The sequence below is a fragment of the Calonectris borealis genome, chromosome 3 (assembly GCF_964195595.1).
Source record: "Calonectris borealis chromosome 3, bCalBor7.hap1.2, whole genome shotgun sequence".
Classification (NCBI taxonomy): Eukaryota; Metazoa; Chordata; class Aves; order Procellariiformes; family Procellariidae; genus Calonectris; species Calonectris borealis.
Genome location: NC_134314.1, coordinates 82050374 through 82073093, shown reverse-complemented (window position 1 = coordinate 82073093; position 22720 = coordinate 82050374). Strand labels below are relative to the sequence as shown.

The 22720-nt window shown below is 35.2% G+C and overlaps 1 protein-coding gene across 9 annotated transcripts in view; it reads right to left on the bottom strand.

The window, feature by feature from the left end:
- TTC13 (tetratricopeptide repeat domain 13) overlaps positions 1-22720 on the bottom strand; it is a 42922-nt gene that overhangs the window by 17197 nt on the left and 3005 nt on the right. For 7 of the 9 annotated variants that reach the window (XM_075146392.1, XM_075146391.1, XM_075146393.1 and 4 more), the window contains exons 2-14: positions 21756-21850; positions 19125-19200; positions 16208-16278; positions 13675-13740; positions 12132-12224; positions 10910-11026; positions 9962-10072; positions 7464-7546; positions 4062-4203; positions 2550-2724; positions 1942-2098; positions 665-795; positions 191-323 (exon numbers count right to left, since the gene is read on the bottom strand). In XM_075146392.1, the coding sequence (XP_075002493.1) occupies positions 191-323; positions 665-795; positions 1942-2098; positions 2550-2724; positions 4062-4203; positions 7464-7546; positions 9962-10072; positions 10910-11026; positions 12132-12224; positions 13675-13740; positions 16208-16278; positions 19125-19200; positions 21756-21850 (1450 nt within the window). Of the gene's footprint in view, positions 1-190; positions 324-664; positions 796-1941; positions 2099-2549; positions 2725-4061; positions 4204-7463; positions 7547-9961; positions 10073-10909; positions 11027-12131; positions 12225-12520; positions 12636-13674; positions 13741-14476; positions 14621-16207; positions 16279-19124; positions 19201-21755; positions 21851-22720 lie in introns of those variants that run through there. The other 2 variants (XM_075146394.1, XM_075146395.1) reach the window with 2 other exon arrangements.

The window sequence follows — 22720 nt, the reverse complement described above, 5'->3', positions numbered from 1 at the left end:
AATTGATTATTTTCAGAAGTGCACTCCTTGTACCTAACCCATCCTTCTCTTCTATCAGAACACTTTCTAGTTACAGAGTGGTAGCAAGTGTTCATTTTCTCCTCTGTGACTTCAGCCCTTTGGTTAACTGAAGCATGCATCGTTATTACAAGCAACATAAGGCTTGTTCTCTCTCTTCTTTTACCATTACCTTCGCCACTTCACAGCTATATCAAACATATCTCTCCACTGCATCAGTCTGGTTTTCCCATTCATCCGAACTTTTGAGTTTGCCCAAGTCCGCTGCACAGCTTGCATTACTTCTAGGGTGGCCAATCCCATTGCTGGGGGTGGAGGAGGAGAGAGGGACAAACAAGAACAGAAACAGAAAACCAATTATAGCCAAACACTCATTTTCGTACAGATAGGAGAGCTGAAGCAGGAAAGTGATGTATTTATAGGAGAAGAATTGCCAACATCAATAAAATCTGGGAGATCATGATTTCCAGTCCCCAATTAGGTCAAGAAACTGCTGACATAATGATTATTTTAATTTTAAACTTTTGATCTGACTTGAAAGGAACAGAGTATAAAACTAATTTGCAGATAGCAAAGGTATAGTATTAAGTTATCACCACACTGATTTTTTTTTTCCACTCAAATTTACAGAGCATTTTCAGTATACCTCTATGTATTCTTTTATTTGGAAGAAATCCTGGTGTCTCATACTGCATCATGGAACCCAGATGATCAGCTACACATATGAGTTCTTGCACATCAGGCTTATAGCTTTCAAAATTCTGAAATAACACATCTCTTACAGAGGAGAAAAACATGCATCAGACATAACTTGGCAACGAAAGTCCTCGAAGTTGTAAAACACAGATTTGTTTGTCTGATAATGAATACTGTTTGCATGAAAAATACTTAAAAACAGTATAAAGAACACTCATTCCTCCTCCCACCCCACTGAACATACACAGTACATGGCAGTTACAGTCAATATCTCAAATGAAATCCTGGTCTTACTGAATTCAATGGCAGATCTTATTACTGTCACAACCAGTTTTTTTACCTTCAGACTTGCTCATAGTAAGTGATACTAAATAAAGTTCACAGATTAATGTATGCTCCTTCAATGTTACACTCACCCTGAGGAACTTTAACACTAAGTAAGAAAAGAATATGTATAGAAACTGGAAGCCTTATTCCGTAACTTCTCCCGTAATTCTGTAAAAGCTTCTTGTGCTAAAAAGGTGGATTCTATTCCACATACACAAAAGCCATAAATTTTTTAACTCAGCAATTTTTTACGTAGATAAAGTGAATACATGAAAATATACCTAGAAACTAGTTTACAGCAGGAGAAATGGCTATCTTTCCTTTAGCTACATATTTTTGAAGTCTATTCTAATAAATTCCCTACTTTGTTGACTGAAATCACCCTCCTCCTAAAATACTGGTTGTTTAAATTACTCTGGAGAATAATTTTTCCCAGTGAAACCCAGCTGCCACTAAAAATCTATTAAGTATCTAGGAAATTACACCTATAACAAAATAAAAATTTAACATACAACAAGAAACTGTAGTAAGGGTGCTACATAACACTACACTGAGCATCTCAAACTTATCAACTCCTTAACATTAATTGCAAGGAAAAAATGAAATAGAATAGTTAATCAGTAAGGCCACAGAATATGAAACAACATTATGTGAATATTATTGATTATGTGAAGACAGAAGTGAAGAAAATCATCCTAAGTTTCATTATTCCTCTTTTATGAGCTAAACCAACTCCAATCCCTATGATTTTGAAAAGGTTTACACACTCAGTGGAATTCCACTTTCATATAGTATTAAATATTTATGCTGTTATAATGCCTCAGAATAGCACTTTAAAAAGTCAAGCTGAAAAAAACATTTGGAGTAGGTTTTTTAAAAAAAAAAAAAAAAATTACTTACTTTATATGTGGCTGTAACCCTGGCTGTTCTTCATAATTTTCTATAAGAAAAGGAAGATTTTTGGCCCAGTGGTCCTTGAAATTTCCAGGAAGATCTATATCAATATTATACTCTGTAAGAGGGGTATCCAAATGCGCGTGCAAGTACCTAGAATACTCTGGAGGAAAGAAATAAAATTAAATACTGTTTGCATAATCAGCCTACTTATGTAATTACATAAAAACATAAACCAGATTATATGTTTGTCAGTTATCCAACATTACTTTAATAAGTCGTTACTTTTAGACAATTTAATTTTGCTATTAGCTAATTTCCAAGACAGAAATAAGTCTATTTCAACTAAGTATCACAACACTCTTTACCATTATACAGAAATGTATATTTCATTTGTGGTCCTAGTTTTTAACTGTATGAACAATTAAGAATCAGTGTACATTTTTTTTAAACAGACATACTCAACAGTGCTCATGAGAATGTATGATGGTTTCTTTAAAATGGTCATAACTGCAAGCATGCTTGCACTTTTAGAGTTCTTGAAGGATTTAAGAAAATTTAAAAAAAAAAAAAAACAAACAAACAAACCCCACAAAAAAACAATTCCAACTTACCTCGGAGGTATTTCACTTTCAGATATTCTGGGCTGGCCTTCTGACCCGGTAGTGGATCATTTAACATAACTTTAGTTTGAGCTTTTATGCCTTCATAAAACTGTCCCATTGCAACATGGCTGAGACCTTTCATGTACTGACATACTTCATTGTATGGTTCCAGCTGTAGACACCTCTAGGGGATTAAAGAAACAAAGCACCCGTAAATCAAGAGAGAGAATGAGTATCTTCAAATAAACTACCTGTTTGGTTGGAAGACGGCATGAAAAGATTTACTGATTATTAAGATCCACTTCCATCAGAATTGTCTTTCAAATGATACTCAGCACTTAAACTGCTAGCAAATGTAAGGGAAAGAAAAATATTTTCAGCTTCATTAAAGGGAAAAAAAAAAGAAAAAAAAAGGAACTGTCAGTGCAAATATGCTTTTGATGACACTTTAACTGTTATGAAAATAGATCATGTTTGCGCTAATGATATCAGCACTACAGAAGTTTCAACATTAGTTGAATGATATTAGACAAAACATACTCCTGACAATATTAATAACAAGTAATTTTTGGCTAGTTCAACATACACATCATGCCATTTCTTCGATCCATATCTTCACTAGTTCATGCATTAGTACACTTCATTATGTTAGTCAATTATCTACTGTGTGTTAAACACATAGCAAATTCATATTTATCATTCAAAAATTAATGCTCTGATTCTTCTAGCAATTACATGTCTTTAGAAGAGCATCCCCATCTTAAAAGTTGAAATTTCTTTTCAATTACACCAGTATCTACAAATTGTGTTACAGAAGGTTAATACGTAATAAAGCACATAAAGTGTTCTCCTTGGGATAAGCACACACTTGTTCACAAAGGGATGTAATTGTTTCCACATCTTATTTCATTCCTTGTTTTAAGGATATGGACATATGATTAACATATGCCTTTATTGTTCTGTCTACAAAATGAGGCCATTATTTAATACCCATGGGGAGAGGCAAGATTTTGTTTACCTACAGAAATAATGCACATTTTTACAAGCTCAGTGAATCGCAACATATTCTGAGTATTTAAAAAAAAAAAACACACTCAGAAAAATTAGATAAATATTGGAACTTTGTATGCTTACTTTAAGCTTAAAATTACAGAGACAACCGCATTCCTTCTTCCATCAGGTATGAAAAAAACTTTAGGTTTCAACCCAAACTAAAATATTAGCAGGAAGCCAATTACCAGTTAAAAAAAACCCAGATAAAACATTTCAACTAGAGCTTTGTTTTAGAAATTTATAAAACAGTTAGAGAAAGTATCTTAGCTTTAGCAAAATTCCATTTTTATTTAAAAACTGTAAGGTTTTATACATCTTTTAAGACAGACTTTACAAAAAAAAATTTAGTTCAAATGCACGTACACATTCAGAATGAAAAACTTTGACATTTGTCCATTTTACTGCACTTGTTGAATACTAGTCCTTGTTAAAACATTTTAATTTTGTATTTACTTAGGGCCTGCTTACCTTAAAATTCTTTAGTGCTTCATCTAAGCTACCATGATGATAAAGCATCATTCCTTTGAGCTGTAATGTCTGAACATGATTTTGATTTAGCAGCAAAGCCTTCTGGAAGCTCTCTGTAGCAGCATCGAAGTTGCCAAGTTCTCTAGGCGGTTCCATAAAGTGGAAAGTGAAGAATATAGAAGACAACAGTGACAATGAAATTACTTGTTAGAAGTTGTTTTAGCGTGTCCAAAGGGGATATCATTAAAGAGGAACACAGTACTAATGGAAAATTTCTTTAATAAAAGCAGTAATTCTGCAATTGTTCTTCACTGGTAATCACAGAACAGCTGCACAGAGTTTTTCACTCCCAGAAATGTGTACTCTGAAATACAACCCCACAAGACCACAAATCTTCACAATCCTCAGCGGACATAAACCATAAAAACACATACCTATGGTATTTCTTCAGAAACTAAAAGAAACAAAACTTCCACAGAAAGCACTCTTGGAAAACATTATCTATGACAGGTCTTTCTAACTTCTAAATATAAACACATTTAAAAAAAATATACTAACTACTTAACTGCTGAATAAGAAGAAAGCATATGGTGTTTCAAAGCTGAAACTAACTAAAAACGTATTGACTGCAATTACTCCATGTGCAGGACAGCTTTTCGTAAAAATAGCCACAGAGAAACTACAATTAAAAAAAATTAAAATAGAAATAGTACACAACTTAATTTTTATTCAATTTTTTTATCCAATACACTGATTTTTTAAGTTTAAGATCATGAAATTCTTTCCACATCAAATTATATTAGGTGAAATTAATCCAAACAAGAGCAATGCTAGAAACAAACAGGATTTACTAGTTTTAAATACATTTGCCAAAAAGAATTTTTAGACAGAACAGTGATTAACCACAGCTCTTTAGTTTCAAATAAATGCATGAACACCAAAGTCACTACATTTGAAACAGGAATTAATAGGTAAAATGCTATAACTCATGTTGTACAGAAGGACAAATCAGACTAAGAATTGTCTACTTCCACTATAAAAATAATTCTTTAAAAGGTATTTTTTAAGCATTGGATTTGAAACTTATTTGATGCAGAAGAAAGAAAGCGTGAATGTAAAATACAAGATTTTAGAAAGAGAGAAGAATTTGACAGCTGAAGTGAACAGTGCCTGGAGAAATGAGATTATTATTTCTGCCTGTTATAAGACCTGAGTGTTCATGGGAAAGTAATTCAGACATCATAGTTGGTCACTAGCTACAGCGTCCTCAGTTATTAAACAATATTCTATTCAGCTTCTGACCTTCTCTAAATGCTCAGCAGTTAGAAGAGTCAACAGTAATTCTGCTTTGTACATTAAGTTCTAAAAAAAGAAAAAAAAAAAAGGAAGAGGTAGATTTCTTTACATTCCTTCCCCTATTATTTCCTGAGGATCAGAGAACTTTCGGAGGCAGAGGACAGCGAGAGGGAATAAAAGCAACAAATTTAAGCTGATTAGGAATACTCTGGTGTCGTGGTTTAACCTGGCAGGCAGCCAAATACCACGCAGCCGCTCACTCACTCCCCCCACCCCCAGCGGGACAGGGAGAGAATTGGAAGGGTAAGAGTGAGAGAAACTTGTGGGTTGAGATAAAGACAGTTTAATAGAACAGAAAAGGGAAAATAATAATGATAATGATAAAATATACAAAATGAGTGATGCACAATGCAATTGCTCACCACCCCCCGGACCGATAACCAAGTAGCGATCGGTACTTCCCGGATCACGCCTACCCTTCATATACTGAGCATGAGGTCACACGGTATGGAATACCCCATTAGCCAGCTGGACTGGCTGTCCTGATTATGTTCCCTCCCATCTCGTGTACCTAGCTCAGTCAGTAGGCACGGGAGCTGTCCTTGGACTAGGAGGGCACTTAGCAACAACTGAAAACATCAGTGTGTTATCAACATTCTCCTCGTACTAAATCCAAAACACAGCACTAGGAAGAAATTTAACCCTATCCCAGCCGAAACCAGGACATCTGGTTAAATGACTTTTGCTTTGTAAAACAATATTGCAGTGCAAAACGAGACATTTTAAGGCTTGCTTTTTTCTCTCCTTCAAAATAAAACTTCTTCAGATTAAAATTTCTTGGGCACAGAGTAGAACTGACCAACTAGAGAGGCAGTCCCACATCCAAATACAAAACAAAAAAGTTAAAGCATTTATTGGAAATGCAAGAAGGCAACTGCCCATCTTCCAGGCCAAATTACTGACTATTATTTAGTATCTTCAAAGTACTCATGCACCACAATAACTAGTGCCACAGAAAAACTCATGAGAAAATTACCGATTCTACATTGAGTTCAGAATTCAGATACTCTGATAAATAAGGCACAAATCCACAAAGCAAAAAATAACAAAAAAAAAATTTAAATGACACTGCCTTCAGTGAATATTGCACATTCTGTATGCTGAAGGAAGCATAAAGCCTGAAGAAAAGGAGCACATGATCATGTAATGCTTGCATACCAACCTTACCCAACTTAACCCTTGCTACACAAAAACCGTTTCTGTTGCAGCAGCATCTATGCTGTAGATCAGTGCTTTCCAAAAACAAAAATGTAAAACAGGAAATAAAAAGCTGACAAGACACAGCAAGTTGGGAAAAGAACTACAATGGGCAGGGATATTCAGTTGCTGACTATGTTATGTTCTTGTCTTGTTATGTACAAGCTGTATGTACTTTTCTCCTTCGTAATTACCTGTAGACCTCCTTTAAAGTAATATATTTTATTCAACTATAAATTATTTTATCCTTAATGTAAATTAAAAAAAGAAAAGTGACTAGTTACCTTACTAAATAGAGATTGCTTTTTTTTTTAAAATTATTTGATTAATAGGTAAGAAACTACATGTCTGTAGTAAAAATACCCTAAACAGGAAATTAGCTAAATTCTCAGAACTGTAAGTCTCTTTGGTGAGAGATTAATTTATATAGAACCTAGCAGTTCTATGAAGTGATACGCACTATGCAATGACTTTTTCATAAATTTAAGTAGCACAATAATCTCATATGGCAACTAATGAGCATATTAATCAACAGTTCATATTAAACATTTCCATCATTTAAAAATCATTTAGCATAACTAAAACACATCGTACTGAAAACTGCCATTTACCCAACCTTTGAGCCTGGGAGACTCAAAGAGCTACTGGAGACAGAATTAAAAATACAAAGTAAACCTAGAAATTATTTATATTGAACGTATCCTGACATAGCCATACTGGCTGTAGAAACTACCAAATACACATATGATTCTGCAGTTTTGTAACAAACGTGTAAAGCTTTAAGAGTGCATTTTAAAGAACACAATCAAATAGAAGACTGACTTTAAAACTATTTCTGAATGCAATTACCTGTAGGCTTGTCCCAGACTTTTATATGCATCTATAAAGTCTGCTTTCTGCTTCAGAGCTTCTTTGAACGATTCAATGGCTTCCTACACAAAGACACCAATGGAAAAATTTGTCACTTACTACACTCATTTAATTTTGGCATCCTCAGTAGTTACTAGCCATGGATTTACAGTTATTTGTCAAAACCTTTGGAAGGAACAAACAAAGCATGAATTTATTACAAAATCTATAGAGTAATAATCATCATATAACAAATAAATATTGCAACATTCTTTACGGTAATGACAGATATAGCTGGAATTCCTTTGTCTAATATGCTAGGGGAATGAGTGATTCTTTTAGCATTTTAATAGAATTCAGAGATGAAATCGCTTCAGAGTTTGCTTTCAAAATTCAGTCTGGTCCCTAAGGCAAAGCAGTCTCTCCTTACAGTCTTCTTTCTTCATTTATAATACGCTTCTTAATTTTTACAGTCCAAAAGACTCCTTCAAATCTGCACTCTGCCTTTCATTGTTTTATTGCGTTCGTGTTAGTTGCACAGTTAGCAAACACTTTCTTGAGGGATTACAGAGTAAGTGATCATTTTCACACAATAGCATGTACTGCTGCTGTGAGGAGTACAACATAATAAAAACAAAATACCTAAAAATAATTATATGCATACGTTCAAACTAATCTTCCTCTTCAAAGCATTTGATCAAGAACTCAGGTTTTTAAACTGGACTGGCTATATAAATTGGCAAATGCAGTACTGAGACTTAGAATTAAGGATGGAATAATCAACTACTTTATATTATGAAGGAATGCCTGAAAAGTATATTGAAGTCTATAGTGCAAGAAATTAAATGCTGTAAGGAAAGAATCATTAGTATCTTCAGCAATTTAGAGATTCTTACTCAGAAAAACTATCAAATATATTCTGACCACTACAACATGCACAAAAATATCTATTGAGCAAAAATATAAGATAATCGCCTACCATTACTGATAGGCTCATGTCCTCTAGATAAGTTTTAAATCCAAGATGATTATTCCCAAAAGCAATGATCCAAAAGCAACAATCTCTTCTCACTCAAAAATGAACACTCCGCCACCCTCACCCCAAATTCAGTTTTCAGCAAGCCTAGTAAAACCTAACAGATGACAAGTATAGCCTTCCTTTAAGAGGCAGTCTGAACCTGACTGGAAGCTAAGGTATACCTGGGGATGAAAAGCCACTCAGTCACAATCTCTCAGAACTTGAATATTAGAGAGGGAAGACACTTCTTTTAAGAAAAGAAATTGGGTGGAAAGAGGTGGTGGTGCAGAAATGTGTTGATCTACCTATCAGAAAGAAAACATTGCTTCTATTTTGCAAATTGAGACATTATTTATCCTTGTCAGTTGTATTTCCCCCATCACTTTCTGGGCTCTCTGCTGCCTGCACCAAAAATTAGAAATTCAATCAGACTATTATTTGCAAGTAACTCATTTGACTGCAATAAGATACAGTAAATTCAGTGACAGCCTGAAGTTCTTACAGCATACACAGAGTGTGGAAAAAAATACCAGCTTGGGTACTAAGAAAATGGAGAGGTAGCCTGTTTGCTAAAAAAAGAAGGAAAAAATTAAAAAAAAAAAAAAGATCACGGATTGCCTATGAAAGATACTGGGCTGAAACTCAGGAGTCCTGGATTGTCTCCAAGTTCTGTCAGGATTTCTTCATACAACCCTTAATGAATCCCTAGCTGTTATCAGAGGTTAAAGAAAAAAACTTCCACTCTGTGGGAATTTATGAATCACACAGCTGCATCCTCACTTTTCAAACTGAGGATTTCAGACCACTTGTCTAATTACTCTCCCCTCAGAAAAACTGCAGCAGTATCTCCAAATACTTTACAAGCAAGAAACAGGTGCAATATTACTACACCTAAAACATAGAAAAGTTTTGACTCAGAAAATGGTGAAACATTAAAAGAAGCATGCGAAGAACTTACTTCCCTGCTGATTTTAGAATCTGAGGGAGCAACTATGTTCCCTCAATTTAGATACGAGCATTTCAGAATCAACATATAACTGAAATACACATGGACAGATGCAGGGCTTTCTATCAGCAGTTTCCTTGATTACCTTCTAGCTCATTCAAGGAAGAATTTAAAATTGTTTTCCTCTTTATTCCTTTCCCCTTCACAAAACCTAGGGAGTTTCCATTTCATGGAAAGAAATTTTGCATATAACCATACAGATATTAGCAGATACAAACATCTTTCAAAGCACTCCATCAAAGCACTGATTTACCAAGATCCAGCAAGACCAGCAGTATTGACATGTCATACCATGAAGTATTACAGTCAGTAATGGCACCTTTTCATTTTGCTTGCACTCTTTTGCCTTAAAAAATCTTCCTTATGTGAGAGAAAATATGTATATCAACACCTATGATATTTCTACTATTTTATAGAAGTAACTTCAAATAGAGGGTATTGTTCTACATGAACTATTATTTAACATAGCTTTACCTTCAAAAGTCCTCTGTGGAAAAAGGTTAAGCCTTTATAAAGCATAGCTATAGGCTGATTTTTGTTCAGTTCCAGTGAGTGCTGAAAATCTTCATGGGCTGTTGCATAATCCTGCGATAAAGTAGAATTTAGATGAGAGGAAACACCATCCAAATAAAGAAGAATACATACTTTTACTTTTATGAGAATAAACTACAGAATTTTGTTTAATATCTGAAGTCAGTCTCAGGGCTAAGCAACTGCTTAGAGATTATCAACTGCCAGTCAGAATATCAAAAGAATAAGGAACGCACAATACGCTTCCAACTTTTAAAGCAAGCGCTATATAAAACGTAGTAAAGTAAGTGGAAAAATAGCTGGAAACAGAGCGAAATCAGAAGAATAAAATGGGAAATCAGCTATTTAGTATTCACGCAATGTTTGAAGATAAAGTTACTTGTTTTACATCAAAGTGTAAGAACAGCACACACAGATTACGGAGCAAAATAGGATGTTAGCATTTTTGTAAGGTTTTTTTGTTTGTTTGTTGTGTGGTATGGGGTTTTTTTTAAGTATATAGGACAATTACTGCCTTGGCCATAACTGTTTTCCTTTTTAGACTGGCATTCAACAATACTACTTAAATGCAGCTGTAGGTTATAAATCAGCTCAAATTCTTTATCCATATCCTACTCCTCAAACACACAAAACAAGCCGAGATGTGCATGCAAGGTACTTGCCCTCTGATTCTCTGCATTAAATAGATATGCAGATGAAATATTTGAAGAATACCCCTGAACTGTCAGAAAGTCAACTACAAGAAAATCAGGGCTGTTGTTATTTTGATTTTTAATTTAAATAGGAAAGAAGTTCTTGAACAAAAGTAACAACTGGCACAAAAAACAACAACAAAATAATCAACAGCATCCACACAACCAAAACCAAACAGAATTCCCAAAATCCACTAACCTCAGATATGAAGTAAAGGGTACCTCTGTGCCTGTAGAGCCGTGCTGATGGTTGGAGCTGAATAGCTTTCGTGAGATCAGATAATGCTTCACTGATTCGTCCTAGTGGGGACAATATCTAAGAGTATAAAACAAAAACATAGTTTAGAGCAAACAGGCTGAATAGATTTGTTTTAGAAATATGAAGATTATTCTTTTTCATGTTCAGTTGTAACAGAGTAACTATTTGCTAGAACAGGCTGGAAAGTTCTACTATAAATTTCAGTACTTATTGCTTTCAAATCCCTATCAAAGGGAAAATCTGAAAGCATTTTTCTCTAAAAAAGTATTGGTGTACATGAATATCACCAATAACATTTGCAGAAACCTAGTATTCCAAATAAAAACAAGTCAGCCAAAGCAAAATACTCTATTTCAAGTTATTTCAACACATTCAACTGAAAATGTAATTAAAGTACTCTCATAAACCTTTTTATTTTGACAAAGTAACCCCCAATGGAAAACGGTCTATTTCCCAATTATTCGAATGCCTTTCACATTTTTAGATCAAGATTATTAACAATTGTATTAACAAATCATTAAAAACATGAAAATTGTGAATTACAACTTCATATTATGGCAGTTATTATACAGTATGCCAACTTTAATAAGTATTTATGCTTTTGATTTGTCTACAAAGCTGCTTCTTGAACATTTTTGTAATTTAATTAGCAAAATAAAACATGATTTTCAAAAAGAAAAAATAGCTGTGTATCTGAATGATATTTAACTTATACGCACAAATATAAAACCAAAACATTTGATTAAAACCTCCTTCTTTACAAGTTTGGCATTTTACCAACTAGTCCTAACAATAAACTTACTAAGGTGACACTAAGTACAAACAGTAAGGTTCAAATGATATTTTGATTCATTGTTTTAAAAAAACAAACCAAAAGACACATGATCTTGCTATACAGTATGTCAAAAACTAAACACTTAGACATAATATATGCTATTCTATTGGCTATAGTAACTCCATATGGTGTATGCTTCATTTTAAAAATAAACATCCTACAAATTACACTGCTTAAGAGCAAATATGTATATTTTAAAAGAAAGCAGGAATGTTCACAGAAAAACACAGATAAGAGCTTTAGTCATTAAATCAGTGAAGAAATACTTGAAAACACTGTATAATTGCAATTTCTCCAAAAATCTGAAAAGATGCAAAAAATGCTCACTTCTGCTCGCTGTTCAAATACTTCAGGATGATCTGGTTCTAGACTAATCACCCTACTGAGCTCAAACAGAGCAAGTTCAGCATTTTTCATATCCTGAAAAGGAGAAAAATAAACAAGGTAAACAACTGTACATACTTAAAGTAATATACTCTGAAGACTGAAGGACAACTAGATTGGCTAAGTTTCTGAAAGAGTATCAGTTTACATTAAAAGCCCTTCACACCTTTGCTAATAACATTAAGATGCAGTATTCTATAAATAGCTGAAAAAAACCCCACCTATCTGCTATAAACAAGAAAAATAAACTTTGCTTGTACACATCATCTTTGTGCTGTACCTCTAATAATACATTAATATAACTCTGTGAACAAACATTAGGTTCACGGTACCTTTCTTGGCAACAAAGCTGGCTCAAGCTCTCACAAGAACTCCAACACACATGCATACTCTCACCCACCAGTATTTTTGTCAGTACTATCTGTAACTTAATCCAAGTAGTACTGGTGAATGAGTTGATGCCATCAGCAACTCGTCTATCTAAATTTTCGTATTGTCCTCAATAAATTGTAGGATGGAAGCAGTTACTTAATTGGAAACAAAAAATCCAAACTGGTTATATAGCAAGTTCTGTATTAGATTTCATTGACCTTTTTTCTTCTTTTTCAAGGCAAAGAAATTTTGCATGTGCTTAACATCATCTTTGTGTCTTGGAAGTGTTGCTCACAGAAACTTTTATGAAGTGAAGCTGTTTCTACATCTAGCCAAACTCAGAAAACAAACTCATGCTGGTGTTAAAAGCATGCAAATATGAGGGACTTGTAGCTCCTGTCAGCACCGCTAAAGAATTAAATACTCTACACAAAGAAAATTTTCAAGAAGTTATTCAAGTATTCTTTCTTCTAGAATTCCAGCACACATTCAATCACGATTCAACAGGCCACAAACTCAAACTAGAAGGACCATAGTCTACTTTTAAACTTATTTTTGCTCAGGAAATTGTTTGAGCAGTCAGCTGTAACTGTAAATAATTTAACTTTGAATTTTTTTGAACAAATTCAAGGTGGTATACGTATCAAGAGGCATAGGCAATCAAGAAGCAATATAAAGCTTGCTGGATTGCAAGAGCTGACAATGTTTCAAAGCTGCAATAAAAGACTCTTTCGTTTCCAAATACAGACTAGATGTGGAGACAAATTAAGTGGGACTTCATAAACCTGCCTCTCAGAGGCAAGGTACTGCCTGTTATCTAATAAGATAACTCTTTCAAGTGGCTGTGGCTCCCAGCCTTACTATCCACCACTCAGTTGTGCTTGCTTTACTTCCACAGTCCCACAAAGCAAACGTACCCATGGCTTGAGCAGTATGATCCACTAGATCCCTCTGTGTTATGGAGCACCTACCATGGGATGGATATAGTAGGACAGCACAAAGACTTTGGGATGTACCTATCAAGTTCTAATCAGTCTAGCTCCTCCTGTTACAGGCCTTCTTATAGTTTGGATTCAAAAAATTCAGATATCAATTTAAATAATTATCTACTCACATGTAGTCCTTTTTTTCCATATGCTATTCCTCGTCCATAAATTGCACTAACCAGCTCTGGTTCTTCCTGTTAAGATTTGAAATGAATACAATAATCAGTTGTGTGGTTTTTTTTTTAAAAGGTATCTTTCTTCAATATGTATTTAATTCTTGCTAATCTTAAGTAGTAAGCAATGACAATCACAGCGAACGTGGCTGGGGGCCCTTCATCTACGGGCGTCACGTTGATGGTGTATCCGTCCCCCAGGTAGAGGGCCCAGTGCTGGTAAGCTGGCCGGAAGATTTCGATCAGGTCCCCAGGCTGGGGGTCGGCAGGGTGGGTGGCACTGAAACTCTCGATAGCTGCCATCTCAAGAGCGTGAGGTCAGGACATGTCCCCCAATCACAGTTGTCAGGCAAAGAAATTGATTGTATTACAGCCCATACTTTCTTATGTTCACATCTTCCAATTCAATTTACTAGAATTGTTCTGGAGTATTTGTCTGGAAAATGAGCTAAACAGAGTGCAGTTATAGTGTCAGTGACCACCTATCAGAAGCTATGTACACATCAGTATAGTCTGTTGTCCAAACTTCATTACTTGTAACCTTACTGGTAATTATATGACTTCTTTTGTCTAATGTCACTGAAGTGATAATAAACAAATACAATTCAGCCATTCAAAGTTTGTTTTGTTTGTAATTTAAATTTTAAGATTTAAAATTAGAAAGCAGGAAATTGTGACATCCTGATGAAATTTGTATTCAGGCAGCAACTAAAACTAGAGGTATTCTGCCAAAATAGTTCTGCAAAATCAAACAAACCTTCCTTGGCTTTCCATGGCTTTAAGTCCATGGCTTTCCAACTCGGGCACTTAAGGGCATGCATCTTACATAGTGAATCTACTTCTTGTTCAATGTTATTTACTCCAGTCATGGTTTCCCATCCAAATTTGAAGAACTACAACAGCAAACCTGGTTTTCTTGGCACAACAATGCCTATGCAGTCAGTTTCCCTGAAAACCAGTCAGGAATCACGCCATCTTCACACCTGCAACCAACACAGCTGTGCTACAGAAGTTTGTAGCATAGGCCTGGTCTCATTTAACTGGGACAACTGCCAAGAAACAAATTCTTTCATTTACAAAACAACAGATACTTGGCACACCAATGCTTGCCAGACATGAGCTGATTCCAAGTGTACACTTGCCAACGTCAACTTCAGGTAACTTCCCTACTTTTAATACAGCAGCTAAGCAAGGCTGTTTTGTTCTGTTAAATGCTTTAATACTCACTTTATATGTATTTAAAATTGCCTTGTGGAAGACAGAGTGAACAATCATAACCACTTTACAGCCTTTCAGGCATACAATAAGCGAGATATTAATTTCAAATGAGATGTGTGCCTTGCAAAGGTACTCTATGATATACACACTTCTCACAGTATCTTTCTACAGTTGCTGTATCTTGCTTATCTTCACTTATATTAAATTTCCTTCTTAATAAAGAGAAGGCAGGAAACATTATATAAGTCTAGTGGTTTTTGAAGCAGGATTTCTCATTAGGATTAAAAAAAAAAAAAAAGGAAAAAAAGTCATTCCTCACATTAAAAACAAATTGAAGACAGAGATCACTAAACACCTAAAACAAACAAAACCAACAAAAAACGTTCTGATCCTCTGATAAATTCCCTGGAATAATTCCATTAAATTGCCACAGTTTCACTCAATTTAAGTACAAGCCATATGACACTTGAGTTAAACATACATGCTAATATTTACAGTATTACTTTCAGCTTGCATTTGTGTACTACAACCAGTTTAGATCAAAAAGCAGGTCCATGCTTCTGGTAGTCCCACATTCTTAGCCATAAAAATACACTATTTTGAAATCAGCTTTAGTTGAAGCTTTTAAACTGTTGGGGTTGGTTTTGTTTTAAAAGTAGCTACCTTCTACTTCATAGAAGAAGATGTCTAACCAAGGTAAAGAATTCAGAAAAAAAAAAGTTGAAGTATTAGTTATGTTTTACTTATATATTAAACTCACCAAATGCTTACCCCTGAAGAAGAAGGATAAATCCAGCATACAAAATCATTTATCATCATGAAAGCAATGTGGTGCTTGCCACTAGCAATAAGTGATCTCTGTCAGGTTTTTTTTTCTGATGTTACTGGCAACATGCTAACTGTCACCCAAAAAAATCCACATTAAAATATCTCAGCCTACACATTAAGAGGGCAATTAAAGGAACTTCAATTTTGCACAGGTCAGGTTTCTGAAGATGCTTTTTTTTTTAATCAAAGTACCATGAAAAGTTTATTCCTACAGAGGAGAAAAATACTCACCAAATAACCAAGATACTGAATCACCTGATTTTAAGAGTACGCTTATGTTTGGATGGGAAAAAATGAACAAATAATAGAATAATTACTCTCATAGAATAATTACTCTCATTTTAAAATCCTTAATTGAATCTTTGTTTTAGTAAAAGCCATATGGATAATGTAATGGATAATTTCATAAAGTGATTTTTAACGGTCCAAACAGAAAACTTACCTGCAGCATTGTTGAAAAATGTCGTATGGCTTCATCATACAAGCCGTTGCCAATCAACACGTAAGCAATTGCTAACAAAAAATTACAAATGTAAATAAAAGAGAAAAACACATCTGATTTTTTTTTCCAATACATTTTACAATTTAGTTGTATTTAATATAAGTTCCTACATGGCACTGAAGATTAAAGTAGTCAAATGATTTCTGAACTGCCACTGAAATGACTTCCCTCAACTGTTACCTAGCATTCGTTAATTATTCAGTTCATACTGTGCTCATCCGAATTGGTTTTCGGTTTTGTGGTTTGTTTGGGGTTTTTCTCTCCTTTTTACAAGTTCTTCAGGAAAGGGTCCATGTTTGCTTCTAAAGTACTTAGGACCAGGAAAGGTACCATGATCCCATCAGCTGCTTTCTCAATTATAAGTGAGCCTGGCTAACACTGGCTAATTTTTTTGGATAATTCCATTACAGAACATCTGATTGTACTTGTTTGTAAACATTTTGCTAAACTTTACTAGTTCACAATAAGTTTTTCCTTCACTTGAATTATCTAGAGAAAACTCAACTAAAGTGATTCCATTATTTATAAAAAGGAGATTGAAAAACTATAGAATCTTTACCCATGTTAAAATTACGAAAAGCTTTAAAGTTCTTGCATTCCCCGCCGCCCGCTTTGGAGTAGAAGCCAAGTGTTTGAAAAAGAAACAGACCACTGTTTTAGAAACACATTCCTGTAATCTCCACAAGATATAAAAATACAGTCAAGTCACAAGACTGGAAAGCTGCGGTTGTGCTTGCATGACTGAAGTTCAGTTCTGACAGCTCAAGATTGTTTCATTTCACATGTTTTAATCTCTTGCAGGTCTTAACTCTGGACTAAGCTCTGTCTACGCTGCCCACAAAAACCAAGTATCTTGCAGACCACAACTATGAAAGTTAAGGTACAACTTTTCCCCAGGCAGTTCGCACGAATGGCTGACACGCGTGAACTAAGAGCAGGAATTCACCTTTCCCCATGCTTCTAATGAGTTTTAGCAGTCATCCAAAGAGAATGGAAGAGGCATCTATCGGCTTAATTATTTACTCAAACATGAGAAGAGACAAATAAGCCAGTTAGAACAAAGGTATTTTTAATAGGACACAGACACTTATCTTTCACACAGGCAGAGCCACATTGTTTTGGCAGTGTCGCTAAGCACTGATCATTAAAGGAGGAGAAAAGTTAAATGAAAGAGAAATAAGAAATGTATTTAATCCACAGCTTGCCTCATTCTTGCAGCATTTCTATTATGCAGAAGGAAGTATTTGTGTGCAATATAAACTTTTTCCTCAATACATAAAAAGCTTAACTTGGTACAGATACATAGCGTTGCCAAAAAAGGAAAGAATATTGGCAGAGTAAAGGACAGGTTAAAGAGCTCTTGAATTTTCCTCATTTCATTCTCCTCCATGAGGACACAGTTCCTAGTATCACCTTTATGGTTCCAATCCCAGAACACAGAACAGTTGGCATTTAAAATAAAATCAACTCATCCATGCCAGTATTAAGGAAAGAAGTGGAGGAAGCAAGATAACGAAGACTCATTGTCCTGCTGATAATGAGTTTATTTTGTTTATCCAAGACTCTTGGCAAAACGCAGGCAGTCGTAGACTATGTCTGTAAAACTATGGCAAGTGATTGGCAGCTAGTAGCTGATACAGTATCAGCTTCTTTTTAAATTTTATCTCTTTGATTAATCTTTTAATCTTTAATTAAATACTACAAAAATACAAGTAAGTACTTTACTATGAAAAAACTAAGGGTTAACAATGGTCCAGTAGCCCAAGCATTCGGGTACCAACATTGCTTCAGAATGCCCCACACATTTCACACTACTTTTCCTCAGAACAGTTAAAAGTAACACACAAAACCAAGAAGGACCCAGGCTTCTCACACCATGACATACTTGAAATAAAGTGGGTAGGCAGGTGCCAGCCTACAGGCTAAACATGAGGATAGGGACATTCTGGCATAGTCTTCCAAGTCTACAGAGCAGATACTAAAAGCATGAAGTATTTTCTGCTGGATGGAAGTTCGGTATTCCCTCCAGGATTCTATGAATATAGTTAGGTATGCTAGGAATATGAAAAAAGATTAAGCCCACAAATTTTCCTGGATAAATCTGTGAAGGCAGAAATTATGTCAACAAAAAACGACTCAATTGTTTACTTTATGAGAAAAGTCTCCCTTTGCTCTTATATAAAAGACAGTCTGCTGCCTTCCTTGACATACATCCTCAACAATCTCTTTGCTGCCTCATAATACCTCTGCTTTCTATAGAGGATACCAGTTTGGAGAAGCAGTGTAACTAACTCCTTCCTCAAGTCCTTTGAGAAAAGTATTTCCTGTTGCTTTACTTGAAATGCCTCCATTTTCTGCCCTCAGTGTGCTTTGAAAAAACATCAAGTAGCAGCCTGTATAAGGACATAATTCAGAAAGCCTTCCTGCTGCCTATAAGCGTTGATGGCAAGAGTGTGCGGAGAGGGGAAGACAGATCCAAGATCTATGCTTGATATAAAGCATATTCCATTGGTAAAATTTTCTGGATGTTTAAATACTTTTAGTCATCAATAATGACAGAAAAAGGGAAGCAGGAAGTAGCTGAGACTGTTTAACAGGATTTAATCAAAATGGTTTTTGAACATCTGCTTAAGCAGACATGGTGAAGAATTCTAGTGAGCAAAGCAGAAAAGATATTTAGGAAGAGAGATACATATTGTCTTTGTATGACCAGAGAAAACTCACTGTATTTTCAGGCTTCTTAGGATCACTTTAAAATTAATACATCACTAAGGAATCATCAGTTTAGTTTCAAAACATTCAGTGCTAATAATTAGCACATAATTCACCTGCACAAACCTTATATAAGGCATCTTACCCAATTCTTCATTTGTGTTGTCATTATCAGTAGCAAATGGAAATCGTTTTTGCTCTGTAAGCAACTTCGCTTGACTCTGTAAAACATCATGTTTTTTAAGTGTTCAGCAAACAACAGTAAAGAATTTAATAGAAAACCTGTGTCTTAAATCCTTAAGAGAATGCCTTAAATCAAAAAGTTAAGACTAATGTGATTGCTTTAAGGTAACTGAAAACAAATTCATACCTAGTCTTCCACAGGGAGAAAAATTGCTCTTCAGTCAGATGCTGCTGATATCCTCTCTAACATAAGGCTAACCAAACCTTTCAGACGAAAGGACATTGTCAGCATTTTACCAGTGGCTGATATTTCTATATTACATCTGCTTAACATGAAGTTTTGAAAGTCTGTCTAAGACACATGCTACTTCATAGGAGAGTTTATACTCTTTACCCTGTTATTTATTCCTTTGTCTCCTGCAAAGGGAAGGGTACTACAGAAGAGTAAAACACTGAAAATGAAACACTAAGAAGAATATCGCTCCAGCAATAAAGACAAGTTTAACTTAACAGTGCCATATTAAAGTAAAAAGGCTGTCCTTTTAACAATAACTTTCTATCAGTTATAGACTTTGTTCAGCCAATTGTAGCCTCATGTAAGATTTCTGTTCCCCGAATAGTGCACCTACAGAAACCAATATTGCCAAAGACAACCCCTCAGAAATACTGTATTCTGTTCATTTTCACAAGTATTTTCCATAGGCAGCTGTAAGTCTACCAGAGCAGTTTATGTTAGAAAAATACAAAATTCTCATTTAATTAATAGGCCTTCCAAACTGTTTTAGGAAGCAAGAAGGGGAAAAAATAACTTCTCTCACTGCCCAGTTCTCTCAGCTAAACAGCACATATGTACATCTTTAACTTCAGAGAAGACAGTTAAACACCTTAAACTTCAGAGAACATATTTAACTCATCGTTTCCTCTACTGAGAGGACTGCACTTTGTCCTCTTCCCTTCCACTTTTTTTGGCTTGTTCAATCAAAAGCAGCCTCGTTTCTTGTGTCCATGACACAGACATTTCAATGATCCACAAAGCGCAAAAATAACTGGCCATCAATGGTCTTCGGGTAATTTCCAGAAAACCTACTTCAGAAAGTGATCTTCAATATTTAACTCTGCAAAACATTCTTCTTCTATAATTGTCTTGACATCAGAAAAAAAAAAATTTTCACTAAAGTACAACCTCTTCCTTGGTGGATTTACAAAAAAGGCCTACACTCCTTTGTCTGTGGACGAAAGATAAGATATAGCAAGGTTCCACACTGGGTATTGGAAAATAAGCTACAACTAAAAGAATCTGGCATTACATTAATATCCCTTGAATTACAGAGCTGCATGTGACACTCAGCAAGAGAAGTACCACACAGTTTCTCCCACCCTCATCTACCTCGTGTGTTTTGTTATCGTAGAATAACAGAATAGTGTTTGGTTCTTGGGGTGGGGGAGGAATGGGATTCATACTCCAACAAATTCTGAATCCAGTTATAGGTTATAGACATCCTGCAGCTCTACATGCAAAAATTGCAAGTCATTCTGCCTCCAAGAAAAGAGAGAAGAATTTTCATCACAGTACCAGTTCCCGATAGGTTGAATTGTTGCTCTCTTCGAAACAATTTTTTTTTTTAAAACAGGGAAATTTCTAACAAACTAATATATATTCCACTGCCTTAGAAAGAATTGCTAGTACTGCTAGATTACACTAGACAGAAGATCTGACCAATATCTGATGAAGTAATGTCTAAGGAGAATATTCAAGTTAAGTAATTGGCTTGGTGGATTTGCAGTAGAATAGTTTTATTTCCAAATGCCACCTCTGGAAAAGTTGCTTCAAATTAGAACTGTTTCCATGCTTCCCCATAGCCAATAATTCTACAATATTCACATGGGAATTATTTGAAGATTTTCAATATCTGTGACTCTACTGGACTGAAGAAGTAACATCAAACCTGTGTTCTGATGTAGACTGAAGATTATATTTGTTCAAGATCAATAAGTTAACAGTAGCGTTGCAAGAAAACCCGAATTCCAAAATAATCCTCTTGAATTCTCTCTACCAAGAGATACTCTTTTTTGTTAGAATATTCTCCACATACCATGTCTGTATTACATTTAGTGAAATATGGTCTGAAGCCTCTAAGTCTATCATCTGTGCACAATGTTATTTCTGTAGCAATTGCAAGTTATCACTCTTATCCTTACACATATTTTGTGGTAAACCTCCTCACATAGTTAATCTGGATAAAAAATAACACACCTTTCCCTTTTTCAGCCATAGCCCCTGCACCCCTAAAAATAAAAAATTGGTAGACTAATCCCGGTGAAGGTTAGCCTTCAGTGGAAACATCAGCTTCAATTAGTTGAAACTGCTGACAGCCCCAGAGACTCGTGATGGAGTACTACAAAATCATACTTTCATGAGCAACTTGAGTTCATTCACTCTTAAGCCTTTTGAGAACCTATGCCTACTGATTAATAGATTCTATCTGTAGTTATTTGCCTGAACTTCATTCTAACTGGTTATGCAGCTAAAGTGATCTGCGACTTCAATAATCTATTAAAAATTGTTTTGTACGTTATATTCTTGATAGCATACCAGAATTTTTTCTGTGTTGAAAGAAAGCACAGATTCACAAGATGAAGACCCTCCTATGTCACAGTCTGATTCATGGAAGTGCAAAAACGATGAATCTGGGGGAAAAGAGAGAAAATATCTTTAGGAACTCAAAGAGTTACATGTATGTTCTATTATCACATTTTAAATTTCCTCATGTTCATCTGAACAGCTTCCCCATTGGGCACTCCACAGGGCAGAACCTTCATGAAGTGCTTTCTGCACACAGCACTACATCCACACAGCCAGGGAAGCAATAGTTGACAAGACTGCTCTTATATAATTAGTTTTATCACTACTTCTGCTTATGCTTTTGGCTAAAAATACATGGGGGGGGGGCGGGGGGGGGAAAGAAGGTGCTAAAAAAAAAAGGGGGGGGAGGAATAAAAAGGGAGGAAGTTGGAAGCAAATAAGAAAAGTTTGGGGTAGACATGCCCCCATTTGGCATTATGGTTCCATTCTCCAGCCCAAGAAATTAAAGAGAAAATTATCACTCCAATCCCAGAGACGAAAATAAATGGAATGGACCGTACACAGGTAGGAAAAGAGCTGCTGCTGGAAGTCCAGGAAACAGAGGTATAAAGACTGTAAAAAGCAGACAAAACAGTAAATCGTAATTGACTGAACATATACAAAGGTCCTCACAGGTATATTACTAAGAAGGCCATTACAAAAAGTGTAAGATTGATTCAAATCTATGAAAAGTCAAACACCACTTGTTGGCATAGCAGAGAAAAAGTTTAACAAAGGAAACAAATAAACAAGTAACAACAATAATCAACAAAACTGCCTAGATTGATAGACTATAGAAGTCTCTATTTCACCTACGCGGTGCTTTAACTGTCATCCCAACAGAACTGTTAGCTTTTAAATCTTCAGATATTAAAGCTTCTGTTAACTTCAAATACTTCAAGAGTAAACATGGAAAAGCAAACAAACAGTATTAT